The sequence below is a fragment of the Macaca mulatta genome, chromosome 12, assembly GCF_049350105.2.
Source record: "Macaca mulatta isolate MMU2019108-1 chromosome 12, T2T-MMU8v2.0, whole genome shotgun sequence".
Lineage (NCBI taxonomy): Eukaryota > Metazoa > Chordata > Mammalia > Primates > Cercopithecidae > Macaca > Macaca mulatta.
In genome coordinates, this window is record NC_133417.1 from 63,968,906 (window position 1) to 63,991,938 (window position 23,033).

Sequence of the window (23,033 nt, forward strand, 5' to 3'; positions counted from 1 at the left end):
AGGGCCTGTCTCATTGAGCAGACTTGATTCACAAGTGCTATCTTGGACACTTGGTATTAAGTCAGCTGTTCAAGGTCACATGGTGATAGGTTGCATGACAGTGAACTGATGAATGTCTTCAGTACTCAGTGTTCTTTAGAGTCTGAGGAGGATGAGAGTAGAGGAGAGACTCTTCTCTATGGAATGTATTTGGTCATCGCTAGGGACCTGCACTTCCCCACTGGCTTTAAACAAGAGAGAGTGATTGGAATGGAAAATGAAAGCAGTAAAGTGCAGGCCAAATGGGGATGGTTTGATTTGGTAAGCAGAAACAGGAGGGGGTTTGTTGTCCTGGAATAGTGAGTTTACAAAAACCTATTTGAGGCAGAAAAATTATGAACAGAAAGTTATGTAAGACATACAGGCACACTTGAAAATAGATATGAACTTGTGAAACCAGAAAATAATCACAAGGAAGTGTGGGCTCTTGGTGTTAAAGATGGTAGAGATAATGACCAATTCTATATCTTCTTGTGGTTTATAACCTGTTTCTCACACATAGTGGTTTTGAGCCTCGCAACCTGTAGGAAGTGGGTATGGCCACTTCTCTCACTAAGAAAGTACAGTTGCGAGAGGTTCAGTACCCAAAGGGGTCTGGACGGTGGTTAGCACTGAGAACACCCTGGCTTCCCAGACAGTGGCAGGAGGTAAGAGGATGACTGTAGAGGGCACTGATGGTTTAAAGTTATGATGGCAGTATTCGGGGAGCTGGTCAGTTTGTAGACTGCTCCTTAGCATTTGTGCCCCCAAATATGGTGACCAGGGGGTGAGTAGCTGAATAGAGGCAGCCAGAAGTGATTCAAGAACTTCCCTTTACCTTTCTCCACGCAGTCAGCCTTTCATGCTGTGTAATACTGAGGGTTCCATGAATGTGCTGCTGGGAGGAATATCGTTCTCCACTTGCCTAATGGATTCCTAGGGCATGCGAGGCCAATCATTCTCTCATCTCCAAATATAGCCGTCATACAGTCGTCAGATATTTAAATCTGTGAAATGCAAAGTGAAGTCTTCTCTCTAGCCCTCATCCCACTGGTATTGGGTAATGTACACCCATTATTGATTAGTGATTTAATATTAACTGCATAAATGAAAATAGACTTGCTATTTAGAGTGGTCCATTTGAATTTGACTTGGAGGTGCTTTTGTAGTAACTAGCTTAAAACCATCTGGCTGTTCAGATCTCAGTATTTAGTGAACGGCTATGCAAGTAGACATGTATTTCCATTTCACAGGGTATCCATGTGAGTTCCTAAGCAACTCATCTCTCCCAAGATGGTGCAGTGACACTTCTCCCAGGAGGTCCTTCTGCCAGAGTGAGAAGTTCAGTGAGAGAGGGCTCTGTGCATTAGGGAAGGGAGAGATTCAGACAGCTTCATGTAGATTAAGGAATTCAGACTGAAAAGGACCTTTTAAGGGGACCATCACTGGGATGACATTTTAGAAGACAATAATATGAAAAGACAGGTGGGAAGCCTTTGGAAAAATACAATTTCAGTGCCTTAGTGGATATACATATAAGTAAATAACGTTTGTCCATTCATCCCAACCCCGGGTAAGGGTTTAGAACTTGGGTAGCAGCAAAGTCCAGGTTGTACAGTTAAGAGAATAGTTAATCATGAATTTGGGTGTCCCCTTTCCTTTTTTTTTTTTTTTTTTTTTTTGAGACAGAGTCTTGCTCTGTTGCCGAGGCTGGAGTGCAGTGGCCCAATCTTGGCTCACTGCAACCTCCGCCTCCCAGATTCAAGTGATTCTCCTGCCTCAGCCTCCCGAGTAGCTGGGATTACAGGCGTCTGCCACTACGCCCGGCTAATTTTTGTATTTTTAGTAGAGACAGGGTTTCAACGATGTTGGCCAGGCTGCTCTCAAACTTCTGACCTCAGGTGATCCACCCGCCTCGGCCTCCCGAAGTGCTGGGATTACAGGTGTGAGCCACCATGCCCAGCCTGGGTGTCCCTTTTCAACTCAACCATTAAAGCTGGAATCGCCACTGTTCCCCAGCTTATCTGAAGTGGGTTGGATGGTGAGTTGTTTCTGGATTTTAAAAAAATGAAACACTTGAGAACCTGGAGTATCTGTCTGCAGACACATTGTGGAGGCAGTGGCGAATGTGCTGGGGTGTTGCGGTCCCCCTGCTGCACATAGGACCTACACAGGATCAGGGTCCTCCTGCCAGTCCCGAGTGAGCTGCAGGCGTGGCCCTGTTTGTTGTCGAGGTGAATTCTGTGGAGCCAAGTTCCTGCAGCTGCTGTCTCTGCCTCCACGGCAGCTGCCAAATGGGAGTCGTTTCTGGCTCTCTCTCCACAGAGTGTTTCAGGTTGAACCAGAAACTAGACGTTCTGGGGCATAATCACAATCGGGAGCAGTGTGGAGATTGTTTCGAAAGGGAAGCGGGGTGTGGAGTGGAGAAACTGCAGAGATCTGCCCCCTCACCCACTTCTTCCCCTTTCCATCTGCGTCCTGTTCCCTCCCTCCAGCCCAGCTGCCACCTGAGATAAAGTAGCTGCCCTGCCTGGGCCCGGGGCAGAGGTGGAGGGAGGGCGGTGCCATCCTGTTCTGAGGGCCCCACCCCTTGGGTGTGCCTCTGTGTGCTGATCTGGTTTGGTTGCCGCCCTCCTTCCCCAAATGCCCGGCTAGCTTGAGAATCAAAATGTGCTTTGAGGTAGGAAGGGACCTCCTGTAGAGCGGCTCTGGTATGTGGGCGACCCGCCCTGGGGTGGCTGCTTTTCCCTATGTTGGGTTGGGGCCACTGCCACCTTCATGTTTGGCTCACATGGTCCAGAAGCATCAGGGCTCTTTTAACCCAGAAGAGTCAAGCCTTGGTTTCCTTGCCCCTGCAGTTTTCCAGAGCAGCTGAAAAACATCCAAGCTGGCAAACCATTCTTCCTACTCCAAACATTAGGAGCTTTTACCAGTAAGCAAGGGGTGGGAAGCTGTTCCTTTCTTGAAGATGCTGCCAGCATAGTTTCCCTTGTAGCTGCCATCCTGGGTGCATGACTTGCAAAACTGATATGTGAGTGAGAATAAGACAGATGGCCTTTGCAAAAGCTCTGCTTATTTTGATTTTTGTGGTTCCTTACAAAAGACGAAGTGAGCATTGAACTTTGTTGGTGCTGTTGTAACTCAACGGCAGCATCACTGCGTTGTTTCCTCATTTTATTTTTCCTAAGACCTTTACCCATTATCTGCAGATTTTCACATCTAAGCAAAATAGGTTCATATGAGTCTAGTTACCTAGACAATTAATAAAAAAGAGCAAAATGTTGAGTGACTATGTCATAGGTCACTTATTGTTAAGTTACAACTTTGTAAGCAGCTTGCTTTGTAAATTTTTCATCCCCTGATAGATAGATGCTGATTTTAGAAGGTGAGAGAAGTGTTAGAAGGATGTGAATATCATTTTATTTATTGGCCATAATTAAGTGCCTTTGGGCTTTTTGGGTACAGGGTTAACCTACAGCTCAACATTTAAATCAAATCCAACTTAAGTACAAGAAACCAGATGACTAACCTCAGGGAGAACCCAAGAAAAGCTGGGCTTTCCCAGCATTGCTGTGCAGCATTCTGGGAATATAGCTTGATTTTTCTACATCTTTACATGCACAACAGTAGTACTGGGTCCTGTCTCTTGGGACAAGTTTCACTGTGATTTTAAATTTTTGTTTCAACGTGGATTCTCTATGATTGACCATCAAGTCGAAATCTTGGTTTTGACTTTCACTACTGTGGGATGTGCACAGCAAGTTTTCCACCAAATTTTCCACGTCGTTCCCCTGGCTTGTTTAATGAGAGCTTGGATTGCAGTTTTACCCCACCACCTAAATAGCCTGGGTCTCTACCAGCATGCCCCTAGGGTTTTACTTCATTTCAGCCTCCTGTGGGCATTGGATACCCTGTACTCTGTAAGGGTAACATGAAAGATAGGCCCTTTTCTTACCCAAGCTGATGTCTGAAGTACCTGTTTTCACATGACTTGGAATTAGGAATTGCCATCAGATAACCCTGGACTCTTCTGATTCACCCTTTGCACTTGGAGTTTTTGTTTTACTGTTTCCTTAACCTGTCACAGTCCCTTAATTAGAATGTATTGCTAGAGGACAGGCTGCGTTGTCCAACTTTGTGCGCATTTTATAGAAACACACAAAATCACCAGACAAGCAGCTGTAGTGTGAACTCATCCAGATGCAATACTGAAATTCCCCAGAGGGGCATCTTCATTGTTTTCTTTCTTTGTTCCAGAAGCAAAGGCCGATAATGAACCGAGCTGTTCGCCGGCAGCTCAAGAACTGTTGACAAGGCTGGGATTTTTACTGGGAGAAGGGATCCCAAGTGCCACACACATAACCATTGAAGACAAAAATGAAACCATGGTAATACCCAAGGAAGACACTACATTGCATACCTCTTCAGAGGATGAACGAAGCAATAACCATCTTCTCCCTTTCCTTGAGCAGGGAAACCATTGTTCAGTTAAATGAGTTCTGGGCTGTTGTGTATTGAAATTTATTTCAACAGTTTGGTTCTGGGTTTTTGCAGTGGGGAGGTGGAAAAAAGCAGAAAGAAGCAGAACAGAAGAAAATGTCCACATTAACCTTCTAGTCACCACCCAGAGAATAATGGCTACGTGAATTAAAGAGGCTAAAAGAATGCATTCATAATGCTGCTAGTACTTTTACCTTTATAGCACCATTCTTCTCATCTGGTTGCTTTGGTATATGCTTTCCTGTGCTTTTTTAGCTGTTGAGATTTTGGAGAGTCAGTGGGGTGAGGAAAAGATTTATAGGAGATGAGGCAGAGACAAAATAAGGTGAGATCAAATGGTTCATCTATCAGGAGAGCACTTCCCCTCCAAGGGAGCAGCAGCATGAACCCTGCCACTTCCCAGATGTGATGTGTGTGTCTGAATAGCAATGCAGGATGGAGCTTCTACCCCTGGTGAAGGTCTCTGCGCTGCAAGGGAGGGTGTCATGCATTGATTGAGACTGCGGTGGTCACCAGTCTCCTTCCCCTGAATGCAGAGCCCATAAATCTTGAGGAATTGAATCAGGTTGCAGTGTTCGTGCAACATTACAAAAACAGACTTCCCAGGTTTTCTGTACAGAGGTCAAATAACCCATTTGTCTTCTGCAGACTTTAAATGAAAGGAAGTCTGCCTGTTTGCCATTTCTGTTTTACAAATGTGCATTCTCACTAAATTATTGCTAAGACTGACCTTTTAATAAAAAAGAAAATCACAAAGGAGGGGAACAGAACAAAGATACTGCTCTCTTAAAATTTGGAAGACCACGTATACATTTACATAGATAAAGCTCCGTGAATCCATATCTATACACACATCTCTTTAGATTTTTTTTAAAAAACTTCCGTTTTCCTGTTCTTAGTTTTATTGTTTTAGCGTCAAAAACAAAAGCATGTGTCGAAGCATCCTGTGTAAGCCATGCTAACTCCTCCTTCCGTTCGTCTTGCAGTGCACAGCTCTGAGTCAAGGCATCAGTCCTTGCTCCACACTAACAAGCAGCACCGCATCTCCTAGCACCGATAGCCCCTGCTCAACCTTGAATAGCTGTGTCAGCAAGACGGCAGCCAACAAAAGTCCCTGTGAGACCATTAGCAGCCCTAGTTCCACCCTGGAAAGCAAGGACAGTGGAATTATAGGTAAGAAGCACACTGCTCGGTAATGTAATGGCTCAAAGCTCGTCAACCAGAGCATTCACCAGGCACTTCCTCAGAGGGTTTTAGCGTGGTCTGTGAAGGACAGTCTGCCAGCGCCTGCTCTGTTCTTTGCAGGCGGCACTGACTCCATGTGTAGCTGAGAGAATTAAGCATTGGCTTTTACATTCCTTGATGTTTACTTTGTAACACTCAGCTCATTTGTTAAAAAAAAAAAAAAAATCCAGATCAGATCTGGTCTGTGCAATTACAAAAATCTTTGCTCTTCTATATTCAGTTCCATTTGTTGGGCATCAGGTCCCACTGGGGCACACAGCAGAGCAATGAAATTCCTGCATATTAAGACGTCGTCTTAGCCCAATCTCAAGGTCACTTATTTTCCTGATGATAGCTCAGGCGTGTGTTCTCTAGAGTTTCTTATCATGGAATCTGACTGCATTTTGAGGCCAGAATTTTCTACGGATGACCTCCCTGAGCCCCCACACCCATGCAATAAGTGTGGTTGTCCTGAATCCTAGGGGTCAGGAGACATGGGTTCCAGTCCTGACTCTTAGGCCAATTTGCCAGGTGACTTGAGCAACATTGAATTTACCTTTTTTGCACACTTTCTTTCTCTAGAAAATTAAGAAATTTAAGGATTTTGATTAATCCAGTAGTTTTCAGTCCCAGGTTTATATTAGAATCATCCGTGGAATTTAAGAGTCTTTATTTTTACATGCCATCTCAGACAGACTGCATTTATGTTTCTGCAGCTGGGCTCCAGTGTCTTTGTGACTCAGGTCTCCAGCTTGGTGCCTTTCAGATAAAGATGGGTGGGACCCCTGGAGGGGATTGTTCAGACCTTCCTCTGTTCCAAGATTATACTGCAGTTTCACATGGAGCTCTTCTGAAAGATTTAACTCCCCTTTTGCTGAGTCCCCATTCCACATGTCTTTGAGGGATAGTTTGTTTTATTGTGAACTGAATGCTTCCACGTTAATATGTAATCAAATGGAATGAACGACATTTGAGCTCCTTATTTTCTTTAGTCACCTGTGATTTATTTCAAGTGTAATTTGGAAAACCAGACAGCAGGTTCATCCAGTTTGCATTTTGGGGATTGCCCCAGAAGGTCAGTGAGATTCTTGCGATTGGATTGTGGGCTCTTTGGTATAGACCTCACTATAGCTTCGTGAGGGGCCCCTCAGCTTAAGGAAGGCAGCTTCTTGCCATAATTTTCAATTGAATCAGAATCTTTAGTGGATTTTTGTTTTATTTTGCCTTCATTCTTTATTAAGATGAAATTCACATACCATAGTATTCATTCATTTGAACCACTGGATGGTTTTTAGTATATTTAAAAAGTTGTGCAACTATCACCACTATCTGATTTTAGAACATTTTCATTATCCAAAAGAAACCCTGTGACCATTAGAAGGCACACTCTTTCCTACCCCAAGCTCCCCAGTCCTAGTCAACCAGTAATCTATTAATCTTTCTGTCTCTGTAGCTTATTCTGGACATTTCATATAAATCATGGGCTGAGTTTTGTGTAGCAAATTTAAATTATTTTCACTCAGCTTGAAGGCCTTCCAGTGAGCTTATTCTGCTAATTCCCCATTCTCATCTTACCCTGCTTCCCCAGCTGCTGTTTAGTCTAGTTCAGCTAATTTTTCCCACTGTTACTTCTGTTCTTATGTTCTTATCTCTTCTGAGCTGTCCACCATAGATACGTCTTTGGTATTTATTCTGAGATAACCAGATGACTTTCTTCACAGTATTCTCAGTTCTTCTGAAATTTCATCTCCTGCAGATAATTTATCTTCAAGGATGTGTCCAGTGCAGTATTGTTTTGACAGGCTTTTTCTTTTGAACGTCCTGGCCATTGGCATTACATGCCTCTGATTATAACCAAATATTTTTTTTTTTTTTTTGCTTTGACAGTTACAAACTTTTCTTGAGACAGGATTTTGCTCTGTTGCCCAGGCTGGAGTGCAGTGGTGCAATTGTAGCTCACTACAGCCAAACTTCTGGGCTAATACAATCTTCCCACCTCAGGCTCCCGAGTAGTTGGGACTATAGGCATGTGCCACCACACTTAGCTCATTAAAATTTTTTTTAACATATTTCACTATGTTGCCCAGGCTGGTCTCAAATTTGTGGCCTCAAGCATTCCTCCCACCTTGACTTCCCAAAGTACTGTGATTACAGGCATGAGCCACTGTGCCCGGCCCAAACTTCTAATAACTGAGAGCCACCCATTCATTTATTTCTCTTTCTCACTGAGATACAGTGCCACAATTTTTAAGGTATTCTAAGCAGAGGAAAGAAATGGCTCTGGTTTTTTTTGTGTATGTTGTCAATGAAAGATTAAGCTGCAGGAGATTCTTAATACTTATATAGTCCCACCCAGTAACTGACTGATTAGACACCTTCCTATATGTTCCCCATAGTGTCTCAATATTCCCCTTCAGAGTATTTGTTCTTGTTCTGTTATTTAATTTTCTCTCCAGATATAAACAGGGGTCTCATTAATCCAGCTATCTACTAGGTTCCTAGCATGCTGTTGGAAATGATCAGTTAAGGAAAGGGAAGTGTTGCCACTGTCAAGTTGCATCGGGTGAGGGAATGTTCAGTTTAGAAAGAAGCTATGCAGGATCCCCATCCCTCGTGGGCTTGTCAAACCTTTCAGTGTCTGTGTTGTAACCTCTGCCTTGATGACAAAGTAGTACATTTCATGACATTGAAGCTGCGTTTTTCCTCTGCTCAAGCCAGCATGTTCCCTTAACTCGGCTGAGCATGAAAACTTGCAACTGGAGGTGAAAGCAAAAGGAATTAGGAAGTGGCTGGTAAGTCCCTCTCATCCAGAAGACCCCCGCTCTGGAGACCATGCCTCCCATCATGTTCTCCTGAAGGTTGCAAAGGCTGTAGAAGGGATGATAGGGAGGCAGTGCTATTGACAACATTCCTGTGTTCTCTCTTCTTCCGTGACCTGCAGAATTAGAACCTGTTGCCAAAGGACACGCTGGAGGTGTGGTAGGGAGGAGAAGGGAAAGACACAAGAATTTCCTCTCCAGGCGGACTGTAGCCACAGGTCTTTGAAGCAGGAGTGGTGGGGACAGAAAGGGGAAGAGCTTCCTCTTAAATCAATACAGGGTGTGCAGGTTCCACTGCCTCTTCACAGAGCAGATTATCTATGAGTCAGTTGTGGTTCTATGATTGCTGGACTAGGGGTGTGCCTTTTTCCATCTGAAGAACATGCCTGTTTTTATAAGGTGTAGCCTGGGAATGGCAGCTTTTGGGCATCGTTAAGTGTTTCACAGAGTGAAGTATTCAAGAGCACCATGACCCTAGTGGGCGGAGATGAAGATGAGATACTTTGGCTTCCTACTTTGGAAGATCTAACAGTGGCTTGTAAAACAGGCTGGTGAGGACCCATGCTCCCAATTACATAGGGCCTGGAGAAGGCAGGAAGAGGTTTTCCATTTAATTTTCCATTTTAAGTAGTTTAATATTTGTCAGCTCTACTGGGGTTGGAATGGCAGAGGCTTTGGGGGTGGACTGGTACAAAGTGCATACAGCTGCCGAGGCCTTGCAAGCTTTGGGCAGCAGGTGGGCTCAAAGCAGGATTCCACGTACAGTATTCGCATGGTTTATTCAGAGCAGTTCAGGGAAATTTCAGACAGTGCTAAACCATCCTTTAAAATTCCTGGACCTTTCTTTACTCTTTAAGCTGATTTGCATCATGTTGGTTATATTTAATCTCAATATTTTTGCCCAGCAGATGCAGAGACAGGAAGCGTGTGTTCCCACATGCCTGGGCACCCAGTTTAGAAAGAAATATAAAGTATGTGTTTTCATCAGGACTGCCATAAGGTGCCCTGCCTGTGTTCTGTTTCCACTGCTTAGGAGGAGAAAGGGCAGGCTAGTGACCAGTAGAAGAATTTATTGGGCCCCTTCCAGTCTTCCTCTCTGGAGGCCAGGGCTTCGTAAACCCTTCCTGCCCCTGTTTCAACTGTGTTATCTTATCCGGAGGGAGGTCCCACTTTATCCTCTTTCAGGAGGTCTAAGTTCTTCCGACATAAATGTCTTTCGAAGAATAATAATTCTGTCATGTAGAAAGACTGTCGAAGTTGAATGGGATTAATTGAATTCCCTACGATTGTCTTTTTTTTTTTTTTTTTTTTTTTTTTGAGACGGAGTCTCGCTCTGTCACCCAGGCTGGAGTGCAGTGGCGCGATCTCGGCTCACTGCAAGCTCTGCCTCCTGGGTTTACGCCATTCTCCTGCCTCAGCCTCCTGAGTAGCTGGGACTACAGGCGCCCGCCACCGCGCCCGGCTAATTTTTTGTATTTTTAGTAGAGACGGGGTTTCACCGTGGTCTCGATCTCCTGACCTTGTGATCCGCCCGCCTCGGCCTCCCAAAGTGCTGGGATTACAGGCGTGAGCCACCGCACCCGGCCGTCTTTTTTTTTTTAAGTGAACTTCCTTACTCTTTACATGTTAAAATCATTGGCATTACCCAGAAGTTAGTGTCTGATTTTCATATTTGCAATGTGAAAATTTTCTCAATGTGAAACCCAACTGTACCCGATCACCATAAAATAGCTTTCAGTTACTTACTGTGAAAAGAAAAACTTTACAAAGTATGCTTTTAAAGGTGTTTCCTCCTTGTCTGAGAAAACATTTTTTCTTAGTAACATTCCTTTGCATATGACTTGCTTCCTACTGTTACAGATGGAAACTGTAAGCTGTATTAATCCCAGTTTAGAAAGAAATATAAAGTATGTTTTCATTAGAATGTGTGAAAACCAATCTGATTTTCAAACAAAGCATCACTTAATGTGTTTTAAAGTGCTTTGAGGTAAATTTAATTTTTATGTACATATCATAAAATTTTAAGTGTGTGTATTAGTTTCAAGAAAATAGGCTATTTCTGCATTTAGGAATAAAGAGGATAGAGCCTGGATGAGAAGAAACAAACAAAAACCCAGCTTTCCTGTCAAAATAAAAAGAAATCCTTCCTATCCATTAATGATAGATGTGCAGAGGGGAGGACTTATTCTGGCTGAGGGAGGGGCCGTTAAGTCAGTCACTCTCTCCATTTGTCTTTGTAATCTGCCTTTACCTGTTGAGATGTGTAATCTCCGGAGTATTTTTGTAGTGTCCTGAATCTGCCTCCTTTGGAGAAGCGGTGCTAGAACAGTTCCATGAAGGGAGGGGACCCTGAGGGAACCGTGGCTGCCTCTCCCTAACTGGGTGTGTCTGCCACACAGAGCAGGTATATCATCTACCTGCCTGGCTCTCAGCACCTGAGCTGGCAGGCATGAGCCACCACATTCCACCTGGCTCCGTGGCTTTCTGGGTGATTAAGTGCTCAGAATTCAAGCTCTTCCTACTGCCTTTCCTTTGCTTTCCTCATGCTTACATTTGTTTTCTTCTTGCTCAGTTTGAAGCAAGAGAGGCAGGTATGCATTTAGACAGGGAAATACCTTTCTAGAAACAGTTTTGCAGAAGTAGCTTGCAGTAAAATATTAGACACCTGGTTAGTATCCTGCTGGTGCTTGCTAGAGTTTGATAATATTTATTTTTCTGCCTAGTTGCTTAAGATGTTAAAAATAAATTATCACAGGCTGACTTTTATCTTCCTTTGACTCTCTCCTACCTCCTGCAAGGCTTATAAAATGAAAGTGATTCCAGAGGTAGCTTTAGACCTTTTATTTCCTGGACTTTGTGTCCCAAGGGAGATAATCAGATGCAGAGGCACACAAAGATGAATTAATTGTACTTTATTTTCCTTTTTGACTTGTTGTAAATCCTGCCCTTTTGATTTTATGCTAATACTGCTTTGTTGCCACCTGTATCGCCCTGCTCACTACTAAATTGAAATGCTTTGAAATTGATTTGGTAATAACTATTTAGACTGTTTCAAGTCTGGGTTAATATTCATTTTGCTACATTGCCTGTAATTTTTAAAATCATCCTTAATTATAGAAACCTTTTTTTAAAATCTCTTGGGTGAAGAGAAGAATTTTTCTTTATGTATATAATTTGGTAATATGCTTAATGTGGGAAAGAAATTCTTGGCAATGATTTGAGTCAGCAAAAAGCCTGCTGTACTTTTATTCAGATTGTGGTTGGATTCTTCAGACTGTTCTGTTGGTGTAGCAAGCATTTATTGGCGCCTACTGTGTACCAGGAGCAAGCATGTTCACTACTGGCACAATAAAGATAAGGCACAGCATCTATTGTCAAAACTTGTCCACTTGTGGGACTACAAAATGGTCTTCTGTTCTGTGGAGAGTCTGAGCAAGTTGTCAATTACTGAGAAGAGTTTAAGACATGACAGTGATTGATACCTCTGATTGAAGATGTATGCTGTGGGTGCATAATGATACCACTAATCGAACTCTTCCAAAGTCTGGGAAAGGGTCACTAGACTGTGTGAGAAGCTCCAGTGTCTGTGCATTCAGTGCACAGGTTATGTGAAGCTTTACCAAAACATTGTGCTTTTTCTGGAAAATGTCATATTATTTAAATCCTTAGGCTTGTCTCTGGAGACTGTTCTTCATTGTGTCAGATTCAGTTGGGCAGTGTGGTGGGTCGCATCCTCCCCCTCCAGCACCGCCTGCTCCCAGCTATTCCTTTAGGTGGGCCTGATGAATTGAAGGGCCTGATGAATGTGGCTGGGAATGCGCGGCTCGGGTCCCTGGCCTTGCTGCATGTCATAGCAGAGCATGCCTTGCGCAACACCGGTGAGCACGAAGCTAGAAATTTGGTGCAGAGATCTGGCTGTCACAAGCCAGCACACACAGCTCCCAGCGCAAGGCCAGAGAGGGAGCAGGGTCCTGTGGCGCATTGGATGGGGCTGGGCGGTTGCAGAAGAGAAGCCAGAAGTCCCCTGGAGCTGAAGGTTACCATGCAGGGGTGGGGCAGGGGTCCCACCGGGGACATTCTGTTGGCATTCCAGGCAAGGTGGCTTAAGTGTCTTCACTAGACCCCTCAGGTTAAAAGCTGTGATCGCAGGTGAACCAGGGGCTTTGTTCTTTGTGGTTGGTTAGTTTGCAGGTGGCCGGGTCTAGGTGGGATGGAAAGAAAAGTACAGTCTGGCATTTCTGGCCAGAAAGGTTTAAGGCAGGCCGGTTTCATTGTGCGGGCTTTCCCTCAGACACTGGGGAAAATCCAAAATGTGGCCTGGCGGCCTGAATGCCTGCTGGGTATGAGGTATGGGTGCACAAGAGAGGGACGCCACCTGTCAGCCAAGAGGCCTACAGACTTCTGCGCTCGCTGCCTTGACTTGTCTCTGATCTTTTCCTGATCTGACTTCCTCTGCAGCGGTGAAACCTAATTTGGAAAGTTGTTAGTCACGGGAGGCAGTCTCTCTACAGTGCTGGGCTTTTCCTTTTCTATTTATTTCTTCCTTTCACCCACTTTTAGGAGCGACCATTATGTTCCTTTCTTGTTTGATCGTTAATTCATTGGTCCAGTGTTTTAACTTTACATTCTTCCTGTCAACCACTAAGCTAAATATAGAGGTTAAAAAATGTTTGCTTTTTAAGTGCTACTTTATTTTTCTTCAGTTGTGAGGGGAGGAAAACATTCCTGAGCATTCATGATGCCTAAGGCACTTGACATATGCCCTCATGTCTGATTTTCTCTGCCACCCAGGAAAGGACAAATCACTCTGTTTACAGAGTCCTCCTCTTGAAAATGGGGAATGCAAGACAGTCTATAATGTTCTGGGAGAAAATTTTCATTTGTGATCTTTTTATCCTCTCAAAATGTGTATTTTCTATTATAATAAAGTAGTATATGTACATAATTTGTAGTACATGTATTTGGGATGCATGCCGAGTCTTAATAGTATGGCATGATCAGAGCTGTGTAGAGAGGCCGGGCATGGTGGGTCACGCCTGTCATCCCATCACCATGTGAGGCTGAGGTGGGAGGATCGCTTGAGCCCGGCAGTTCAAAACCAGCCTGGGCAACATAGGGAGATTTTGTTTCTACAAAAAAATTTTAAAATGAGCCAGGGGTGCCGGTGGTGCGTGCCTATGGTCCCAGCTACTCAGGAGGCTAAGGTGGGAAGATCGTTTGAGCCCGTGAGGTCGAGGCTGCAGTGAGCTGTCACTGCACCGCTGCACTCCAGCCTGGGCAACAGAGCAAGACCCTGTCTCGAAACAAAAAAACCGTGTAGAGCACTGTTCTGGGATACAGTGGGACTTAGGGCATTCTGGGGCTTTCCTGTCCATAGGGCTGTTAACGAGAGTCAGTGAGTTGAAGTACAAAAAGAACTTAGAGTGAAGCCTGGCATATAGTAAGCAGTATTCCAATATTCATCTTAGCCACTGTTGTGATTTCCTAAGGATCATTAGTTAATTCCTCATCAGTGGATTTGAAATGCTCAAAACAGACATGTAATAAACCAGGATTTTTCCTTTTTCCACAAAGGTGTGAGTTGAGGAACATATGAACTAGGAAGGGCAAGAGAAAAGATGCATTGAGGAGTCACGTTCATAAGACTGTATGCTTCTTATAAGTGGGCAGAAAGCTTTACACCTAAGTTTCCTGGTAGCCAGTGGAAAGAGAGAAAACACATATGGAAGGTGATATTTATAAGGACAAAATGTCCAGTGCCCAAAATGGTACCGGGTCTGGAGATGCATACCTCCTTGTGGACCCCCTAGAGGGGAGAAGCCAAGGTTGCAGCAAGCCCCTTGCTCTTTTCACCTCTTGTCTCTTCTGTAGCTCAAAGGTCCATCTGATGAATTGTTTGTGGGCGTATGTTTGATATCGCTGGCCCTTAGTTTCTAAACAATTCTGGGCTAATGCTGTAGTCAGGTTATAGTTAGCTTTCTTCTTGATGTTCATTTAAGCCTATTAACTTGATTTGGATCCCACCAAACTACCCATAGGGTCCTGGACCTACACTGGTTTTATTTTTCTTTTGCTGATTCTAAGTGTCCATTCAACATAGAGCCTTCAGAAGGCAAGGGGTAAAGAAAAGTTGGATCCCAGCACTTTGGGAGGCCAAGGTGGGTGGATCACTTCGAGACCAGTGTGGGCAACATGGCAACACCCTGTCTCTACAAAAAATATTTAAAAATTAGCGAGGTGTGGTGCCTGTAGTCCCAGCTACTTGGGGGCTGTGGTGGGAGGATCGCTTGAGCCTGGAAGGCTGGGGCTGCAGTGAGCCGAGATTGCACCACTGTACTCCAGCCTGGGCAAGAGAGTGAGACCTTGTCTCAAAAAAAAACAAACAAACAAAAAAAAAAAAACGTTGAGAAGGTGAGGAAAGAGTGCAGTCGTGTTTCAGAGCCTTATAGAGCAAAGCATTTGATGACTGAGTGGATGACTTTTTAACAAGGCAGACTTCATGAACTTTTAGCTACAGGTAATTAACTCCTTTTATGTGTTGAGCACCGTGCAAGCAAATGGTGTTTTAAAAATATGCTGTGTGTATAAGAAGAATTGGTATTGGCTATACCACTAATTGTGCATACACGTACGTGTGTGTGTGTGTGTGTGAGAGAGAGAGAGAGAGAGAGAGAGAATCGAGAGAGATCAGGTTCTCTGGAGCCTTTCATCTCTGTAAGGCGGGGTTGATGGTTCTCTGCCTCTCTGCCTTCTCTCATGGGTTGTGATCAGGTACATGCCCTGTTATATTAAGAAAGTGAGCCAGGTGCAATAATGTGTACCTGTAGTCCCAGCTACTTGGGAGGCTGATGCAGGAGGACTGATTGAGGCCAGGAGTTCGAGACCAGCCTGGGCAGCATAGTGAAACCCCATATTATGCGTAAAAAAAAAAAAAAAAAAAAAAAAAGTTTTGGAAGTATTCTACCCCTGTACGCTAGTACAAAGGAAGATAAGACACTGTCCTTGGGACCAAATGGAATTTAACACTAAATTGTGAGGCACAGCTTTATGAAATTTAAGGCCTGATAAGTTGCTCAGTTTCAGAATGCTCTGTGTCGCAAGGGTGGCTGAGACTCAGTTTGGGTGATGACAGCAAGCTGTAATTGACAGAAGCTGCCATCTATACTAGTCCAAAAAAACAAAATGCTAGAATTTTAAAATTATTAAGCCACTATAAAGATTAGTCAGTCTCTGGGAAATGTCAAATAGCACTTTTCAGAGATTTTTTTTAAAAAGTCATCACAGTTAAGATGCTGCCCTTGTGTGTGTATACCCACAAGCATTCTTGAGAGTGACTGACTGGGTTAACCTGATGAGGAGTTTGAATTTCTGTAAGCTTGGAAGAAAGAAAGATGTTTTTGAGCAGCCTGTCTTTATTGGAAGAACCAGCTTTCTCTTTCTCGGGGACTTCGGGGCTGCCATGTTTGGTGTTGCTCTTAGGTTGTGCGGGGAAGCCAGACTGATTTGGCCTTTATCTGCTCAGCTGGATCTGCTTCAGGGCTCAGATGGAGCTGAGCCAAGATGAGAGTGTCTGGGCTTCCAGCTGTGTTGGCTACATCTGGTATTGAATCCCAGGAAGGAGTGTTTGTGGAGTGGCTTCAGATTTACCAGCCTCCCTGCCTCTGAGAACCCTGGGACATGTGGACTGTGGAATGCATCTCTCACAGGAACTTTGTGAGGCGGCAGAAGGGCTGCCTCTTCTTCCTCACTAGTCTCCTTCTTATAAACACTGACCTTACAATATGTTCATTTCTAAATGGTTACCCCATCTGGGACTTCTCTTCCCAGTGACTGCTCCTGCAGCTGGGCCCTTCCTCCCCCACCCCTTTTCTTTCTTCTCCCTGCCAGGACCTGAGTGTTGCCCCGCCCGGCCCGCGCCCCCCCCCCACCACGCCCCCGCCATGAGATGCTGGGCACAGTGTAGGGCACATGCCTGCCAGCGAGAGCGACACCTTCCACCTGTCCTGCCATCAGGAGCTCTGACCTGGCCTTCCCAGCCGTCCTCAGCTGCTCCATGGGTCCCTGAGGTCCTGATTGCAATGCTGTCACTTGTAACGGGAAGTGAGCTAAGTCCTTGTTCCCCCTGCTTGAGGTCCTAGTTAGGACTCAAATCTTTGGGGTTTGATTCAGAAGTGCTTGGCACTTAGGGAGAGCACTTTGACTTTTGTTTTAATTTTTCATCTTACAAATATGTGCTCTCCAATGTAACAGCCACAGAAATAAAACCAAACAAATCCCCTATCTCCCTTGCCTGGAACTTCCTGTCACTTGGATGTTGGAGTAGCCTGGGAACCTAACTTATTACAATATGTCTGAGAAAAGTATTTTGAGTTGTAAACATTGGATTTAAACGTGAAGGTTTGTAACACCACAATCTGTGTTATGGGACTGCCTGCATTTGTATACTTCCAGCTTATTAACAAGATTACCATTAATAATTACCATTAATAAGCAATAAACTTACCAATAAATTAGAACATTCCTGAAAAACATTAGCACACTTCTAGCATATAGCAAACCTTCAGTAAATGCTAGCTTTTGCTGTTAGCAACACCATTGGCATTTTTGTGATGGAAAGAGTCATACTTGCTGTGCCTATGTTCATATAAATGGTCCATTTAAAAACACAAGGAAGGCTGTGATTGATTCCAAAGACATGGAAATAGGGTCTAATACTGCTGATGGAACACTGGCAAATGCTGGGAGTCATAACAATGGGCACCCAAAATCAGATCCTGAACTTCTAAGTGTAGTGTCTCTGACCACAAATGGAATTGAAGTTTATTCATTTGCCCATTCATTCAATTAGCAAGCATTTATTGAGCACTTACTATGTGCTGTGCTGTGCTGTTCAGAAAAGGAAAAGATCGCCATGGACACTCTAGGGAAGGCTTCAGCATTTATGTGGGAATTTTTAAAATAGGCAACCAGAGAGGGTGATGAGTCCAGGCTGCAGCAGCAGGAGGAGTAAAGACAGTCAGAATTATGACAGGATGTCCTGTGGCCACCACAAGGAAATGGTTTTGTCTTTACTTCTAAACCCTTTCAGACCCTTTGATCCTAAATAACTGACCCTGACCTAATTCACCACCTTCTGATTCAGTGTGTATCATCTTGGTATGTGGCTAAAGGGGCCTGATCCAGGAGCTGGGTTCTAAATGCACTTTGGCCCTGCGCACTCCCATTTAACAGGCTTGGGGTTGAGGGCCTAGGGGACTGGAATCCAGAAAGGGAAAGAGGCATCGGTGGACATGGCCCCTGTTCTCAAGGACGCAGCCAGCGTTAGTTCTAACAGCTGGGGTGGGGGGGGGGGCGTGAGTGGCCCAGGTGATGACCTGTGGTTGCAAGGGGATCCCGTATGGCTCAGCATCTTTAAATTAAAAGTGACTCTTTGTAGAAACTAAGTAGGGTGATTATTGCTTCGCTCTTTGACCATGTTCTTTCTGCTTTTTTGCCAAGATGTTTACAGAAGACTTTTTGTACCTTTTTTCTGTGCTGGTTTTCTTTCTTGGAGATTAAATGTGAATTCTGCAGTCGTAGTATACCTTCTCATGCTGGTGCTTCACCTGTGCTGGGTACGGGAAGGTTTTCCATTTCGTGCCGCTGAAGAAATAATAAGTCAGTCTCTCTGGATCATCTTGAAAAGATGTTATAAGCTTTAAGGGTCAAATTCTCTGTTTGACTTTATAATTGTATTTTTGTTTCTAAAGATTTTCTCCTGCACCGTTTCTGCATTAAACATTCTGTTGTTCATTCCCGCTCCGCCACCCCCAACAAATGTTATTAATTTGGAAAGTATATTTAAAGGTTCAAAGGGATTTAATGAGACATGAATTCTTTTGTGAGTAATCTTTGTTAAAAAGAGAGGATGTATTATAAGGTTACATAAATTTACTCTTAACTCTGATACTTTTTACACAATTTTTTTCATTATCTTCCTGTCAGACTTTCTCCCTTGCCCCTCTTCTCTGTAGAGTGATTTAGCAGCTTATTTCCCCTGGTGAGCCACATTCTTCTAATTTACCAAAATACATTGTATGGAACATACTTGGATAAAAATCTGCGTGGACCGGAAAACTTTCCATTGATCCTGGGGAGGGCAGTGTGCATGTTTTAACTCTTCAGCCCCAGCTGTGCCTGGCCTCCTTCAAAGTATTTTGGTCTTTCATTTCAGCCACAATTACAAGTTCATCCGAAAATGATGACCGGAGTGGCTCCAGTTTGGAATGGAATAAAGACGGAAGCCTAAGATTAGGGGTACAGAAGGGAGTGCTTCATGACCGCAGGGCAGATAACTGCTCCCCAGTGGCAGAAGAGGAGACCACCGGGTCAGCAGAAAGCACGCTGCCCAAAGCAGAATCCTCAGCTGGAGATGGTCCGGTCCCTTATTCTCAGGGCTCCAGCTCGCTAATAATGCCACGGCCCAACTCAGTTGCAGGTAAGGCCACACCTTTCCCTGGAAGGATTATCTCAGGGAGACCGAGGTGCCCTGTGTTCACTGTCTTCACGTGGGAAGACATTCCAGACACAAGCCAGCTTCGTGGCCCTGGGTCAGGCACTTACCTTTTCTAAGCCTCAGTTTACTAATCTGTAAACACAATAAGGCTGTACTTAATGGTTTTTAAGTGATCCTTCTACTCTGGAATTCTTTAAATCGATTACTTGGACTATCGAACTCTTGTATACAAGAGAAGAAAGTATAAAAACTCTTCTCTCCGTTTTTGTTATTTTAAGCCTTAGAAAATTCATGACTGTTTATTACCTCCTGGTAAATGGGAATTGTTGAGTGAGTTTGTTAGGATCAGCTCAAGGAACTTCTTACCAAACTTACAAACTTATTTTTGTGTAATTGAGTCCGATCGTACAGGCAGGAGGGCCAAATTTCTGTACAATTCAGTTAAAATGGAGCTCACAGCTTAAAATGTATGGAAGTAAGAGCTCTCAATCAAGGAAATGAAAATATTCGAGACAGGCATGCTTTACCAAGATGCAGCAGCTGGAACAAAGAAGAGCACAAAGGCTGGCGACTGTCAGTACTCAGACTGGTTGCCAGGTGTGTGTCAAGCAAGGAGAATACAGTCAGTCCCCTGTATCTATAGTTCCACATCTATGGATTCATCCAGCCATGTAGCAGAAATAACCAAGGAAAAAAATCGATAAAAAATAATTTAAAAATACAGTCTCACAGTTATTTACATTGTATTAGGTATCATAAGTAATCTAGAGATGATTTAAAATATATAGGAGAATGTAGGTTATGTGCAAATATTACACCATTTTATATAAGGAACTTGAGCATCCAAGGATTTTGGTATCCTCAGGGGCCCTTGGAACTGATCTCCAGTGCATAGTGAAGGATGACTATAGCTCCAGATGGGTGGGGAAAGGAGCTCTCTGCATCTGAGCTGTGGTGCCTGTTTTTAAGGTTTCTACATGCCCCTGTGCTGAATTTAAAAGAGGAACTTGCTAGTCTTTCTTTGTTATCAGTGTAGCACTTAACATTTCTCTTCTACTAATGCAGGGACCCAGATTCTCTGCTCCTACACCAGATAATTTCTCTGTGATTTATACTATGCTTTCAGAATGCGGTGGGTCACTCTGGTGGTTGTTGGGTGTTTTTTACAATGGGACTCTGAAGTAGCTGATAAATAAGCGGCCCTAATGGAAAAGTTCTGAGGCATAACTCTAATTCACTTTCAAAGGAAGTGAAATGGCCTTGTTCCAGAAGAGGGATTTGGCATGTCTGCCAGAGAGAAATACTAGAGAACATTAAACGAGTTGACTGATAGTCCTTCCACAAACTTTCCTGTCCTCCCACAAACTTTCCTGTCCTCCCACCGCTGTCCCACCACTTTGACAGAGTATGTGGCACCCAAGGCGCTTTTAGACCGTATTTACCTAGTTATGATGAATGGGTCGTTTGTATTATCCCAGAACTTGATCACTTTATTGACTTCAACAAAAATAGTGAACTTGTGCTCAATTTAGTCAAGCTATTTTAAAATTAGGAAACATTACTGCCTTAATTTTAACAGTGTTAAAAGCATCCCATTTGGGGTTGTTTTCTGCTCGGTGTTCTTTATGGGTCTCCTGCCATGTGAAGTGACAGTGGGTGTCAGCTGAGCTTTTCCAGTAGGCTGCCGTGATTATAGAGCAGAGCTTTCTGATTTCTGCTGTGCGCATTCATTAGCTTCTGTGTGTGCCCTTGAGCTAGACCTCCTGTGGAATGGGAGGGTTTTACCTCTAGATTTGAGCAAAGTCTACCTGGCCTAATGGGTTTGCTCATTTCTTCTGTGCTGCATATTTTTTAAACTAAATGCGTATTTTGAAAAGACATGAGCAAAAGCGTATTCCCTGGTATCTGTTAACAAGCTAGGGGTCTGGTATATTCTTCATTGCCTCCCTTCCTGCCCCTGAAGTTGAACCTCAGTTAAGAGGAAATGGCAAGATTTTTCAAGTACCATTGAAGAGTAAGATTCAGGTTGTATAGACTCTATGCAGCTCTACTTAGTGATTAGAAGGCAGGCTGCTACAAACAGGGCAGCAGAGAACTCTCAGTGTTAGAAGAATCAGAATAATATGTGAAGGACCATATAGAGAAATCTCTTAGAAGTACTTGCATGTTATGATCCAAGTAAACAAATTGCCTTTTGGTGGGAAAGGTGTTTTGGCACATGAGGATTGGCAGGTAAAGGAAGGATGATTCCAGGCCTCTGTTCACAGCCTCCCCATGGGGCTGACCCCTGGGGGGTTGGGTGCAGAACTTCTTCCTAAAGTCCTTTACTGAGCTTGCTACCAAGAACTGGAATTGTCTGTTAACCATGTAGTACGGTGGCAGGTTTTTTTATTTTGATTTTTTGTCAAAGATTATAAAAATAAGTTGGCTAGGTTTAAAGATTATTTTACTATACAGATTTTCTTTGTAAAGATATTTGTTAGAGTGGGATTGGGTTGTACAACTATATTATCACATCAAAATGCATGATATGGACACCTCTTTGCTTTATTAAAAACAGACCTAAAAGCCATTAAAAGTATGTTTTAAATCATATAGAAGTTAGGTAATGGGTTCTATTTTTTACTATTTTTTTCCTTTCAAAGTACTTTCTGAGTGGATTATAGAACACTGTGTTTAATTTTCCAGGAAACAAGCATGATCGCTATCCAGTTTTCCTAAAACTGGTTATTTCCCTGAACTTATTGGCATGGACTTTCCATAGGTTGGTCCACAACTTTAGCAAATGTTCCTCTTTGTTCAGCTTAGAGATGTTTCCCTCTACCTTGCCCCACCAAACCCACCCTCACCAGAAAACAAACTTTCCTCCACATCTTGAAATGTGCTTCTTATCCAGATGTTAGATATAGTGTGTGTGTGTGCACAACAAGTGTATCATTAATTTCACTGTAGAGATTCTAGCAGTGGGTTTATTGTTGCATGAAATTATTGCTTTACCTTTGGGGTTTTTGGGCCCTGAGTAGTGTTCAGGATTTTGAAAGCATTTATGGGTAAATACTGAATGTGAGTCTGACTTTTGCACAGGTAACATCTGAGAATCTTAGGCATGCCTGAGAGGGCAGAGTGGCCCACGTTTCCTGCTCAGAGGGTCGGGAGCACCTGGGCACATAGCTCAGCCACTGATATCTGCCTGCCTTATTCACTGGCACCTCTGTTGGTGGCTTCGAAAATGCCTCAGAAAGCCGAGATAGCTGGCAGGTGGTGGCTTATGGCCCTGCTGCAACTTTTAGCTCAGCTTAATCGTATTTGAAATTGAGAATTAGCCAAGAGCTGTGGAAGTGCTGAGGCTGCTCTGTTGCAGATTTTGGTGCCGAAGCTCTAGTGACTGGGAATCTGAAAACAGGCCTGTGAAATCTTACCATCTCCTGCATCTGTTTAGATACAATCTAGGGCATTTTTGCAATCCTTTATTTGGAATGTCTTTTGTGGTCACATATTTTTAATCCTTTCAGCTGTTATAAATTTATAAACTGTTATGTTCTAAGGAGTCAGGGGAAGAAGGGACATAGGCAACACGTTTGAAGCTCTAAAGCATCTTTGTATTCTCTAGGGCTGCAGCATTATGTCAGATGTTCATGACTGTTCTGGCTCTGAAATGAGTTATAGATTATGAATATGGCTGCCTGCCCCTTCTACCTGTGCTTTAGTGGGTGCATTTATCATGAGGCGTGTAAGGAGAAGGGTCCCAGGGCTCAGGCAGGAGCCTAGAAATGTTCCAAGCTGTGTTACTACAGGGAGGTAAGAAGGTTGGGGGAAGACAGTGTAGTCCTGTTGGCCCTCCGGGAGGTTTTATACACCCTGCTTACGAAGGACCTAGAGAGAAGCTAGAGGCTGCCCTTGGATTACTATACATTTGATCCATTTAAAAGCCCTGACAAGGAATTAGCCGAGGCTTTCTAATGGGAAAGATTTGTGTG

The 23,033-nt window shown here is 43.7% G+C and overlaps 1 protein-coding gene across 24 annotated transcripts in view; it reads left to right on the top strand.

The window, feature by feature from the left end:
* Positions 1–23,033, top strand: part of TANC1 (tetratricopeptide repeat, ankyrin repeat and coiled-coil containing 1) — a 265,725-nt gene that overhangs the window by 176,969 nt on the left and 65,723 nt on the right. For 11 of the 24 annotated variants that reach the window (XM_001093218.4, XM_028830727.2, XM_077957061.1 and 8 more), the window contains 3 exons: positions 4,276–4,406; positions 5,505–5,691; positions 18,775–19,038. In XM_001093218.4, the coding sequence (XP_001093218.3) occupies positions 4,276–4,406; positions 5,505–5,691; positions 18,775–19,038 (582 nt within the window). The remainder of the gene's footprint in view (positions 1–4,275; positions 4,407–5,504; positions 5,692–18,774; positions 19,039–23,033) is intronic. The other 13 variants (XM_077957062.1, XM_077957068.1, XM_077957054.1 and 10 more) reach the window with 2 other exon arrangements.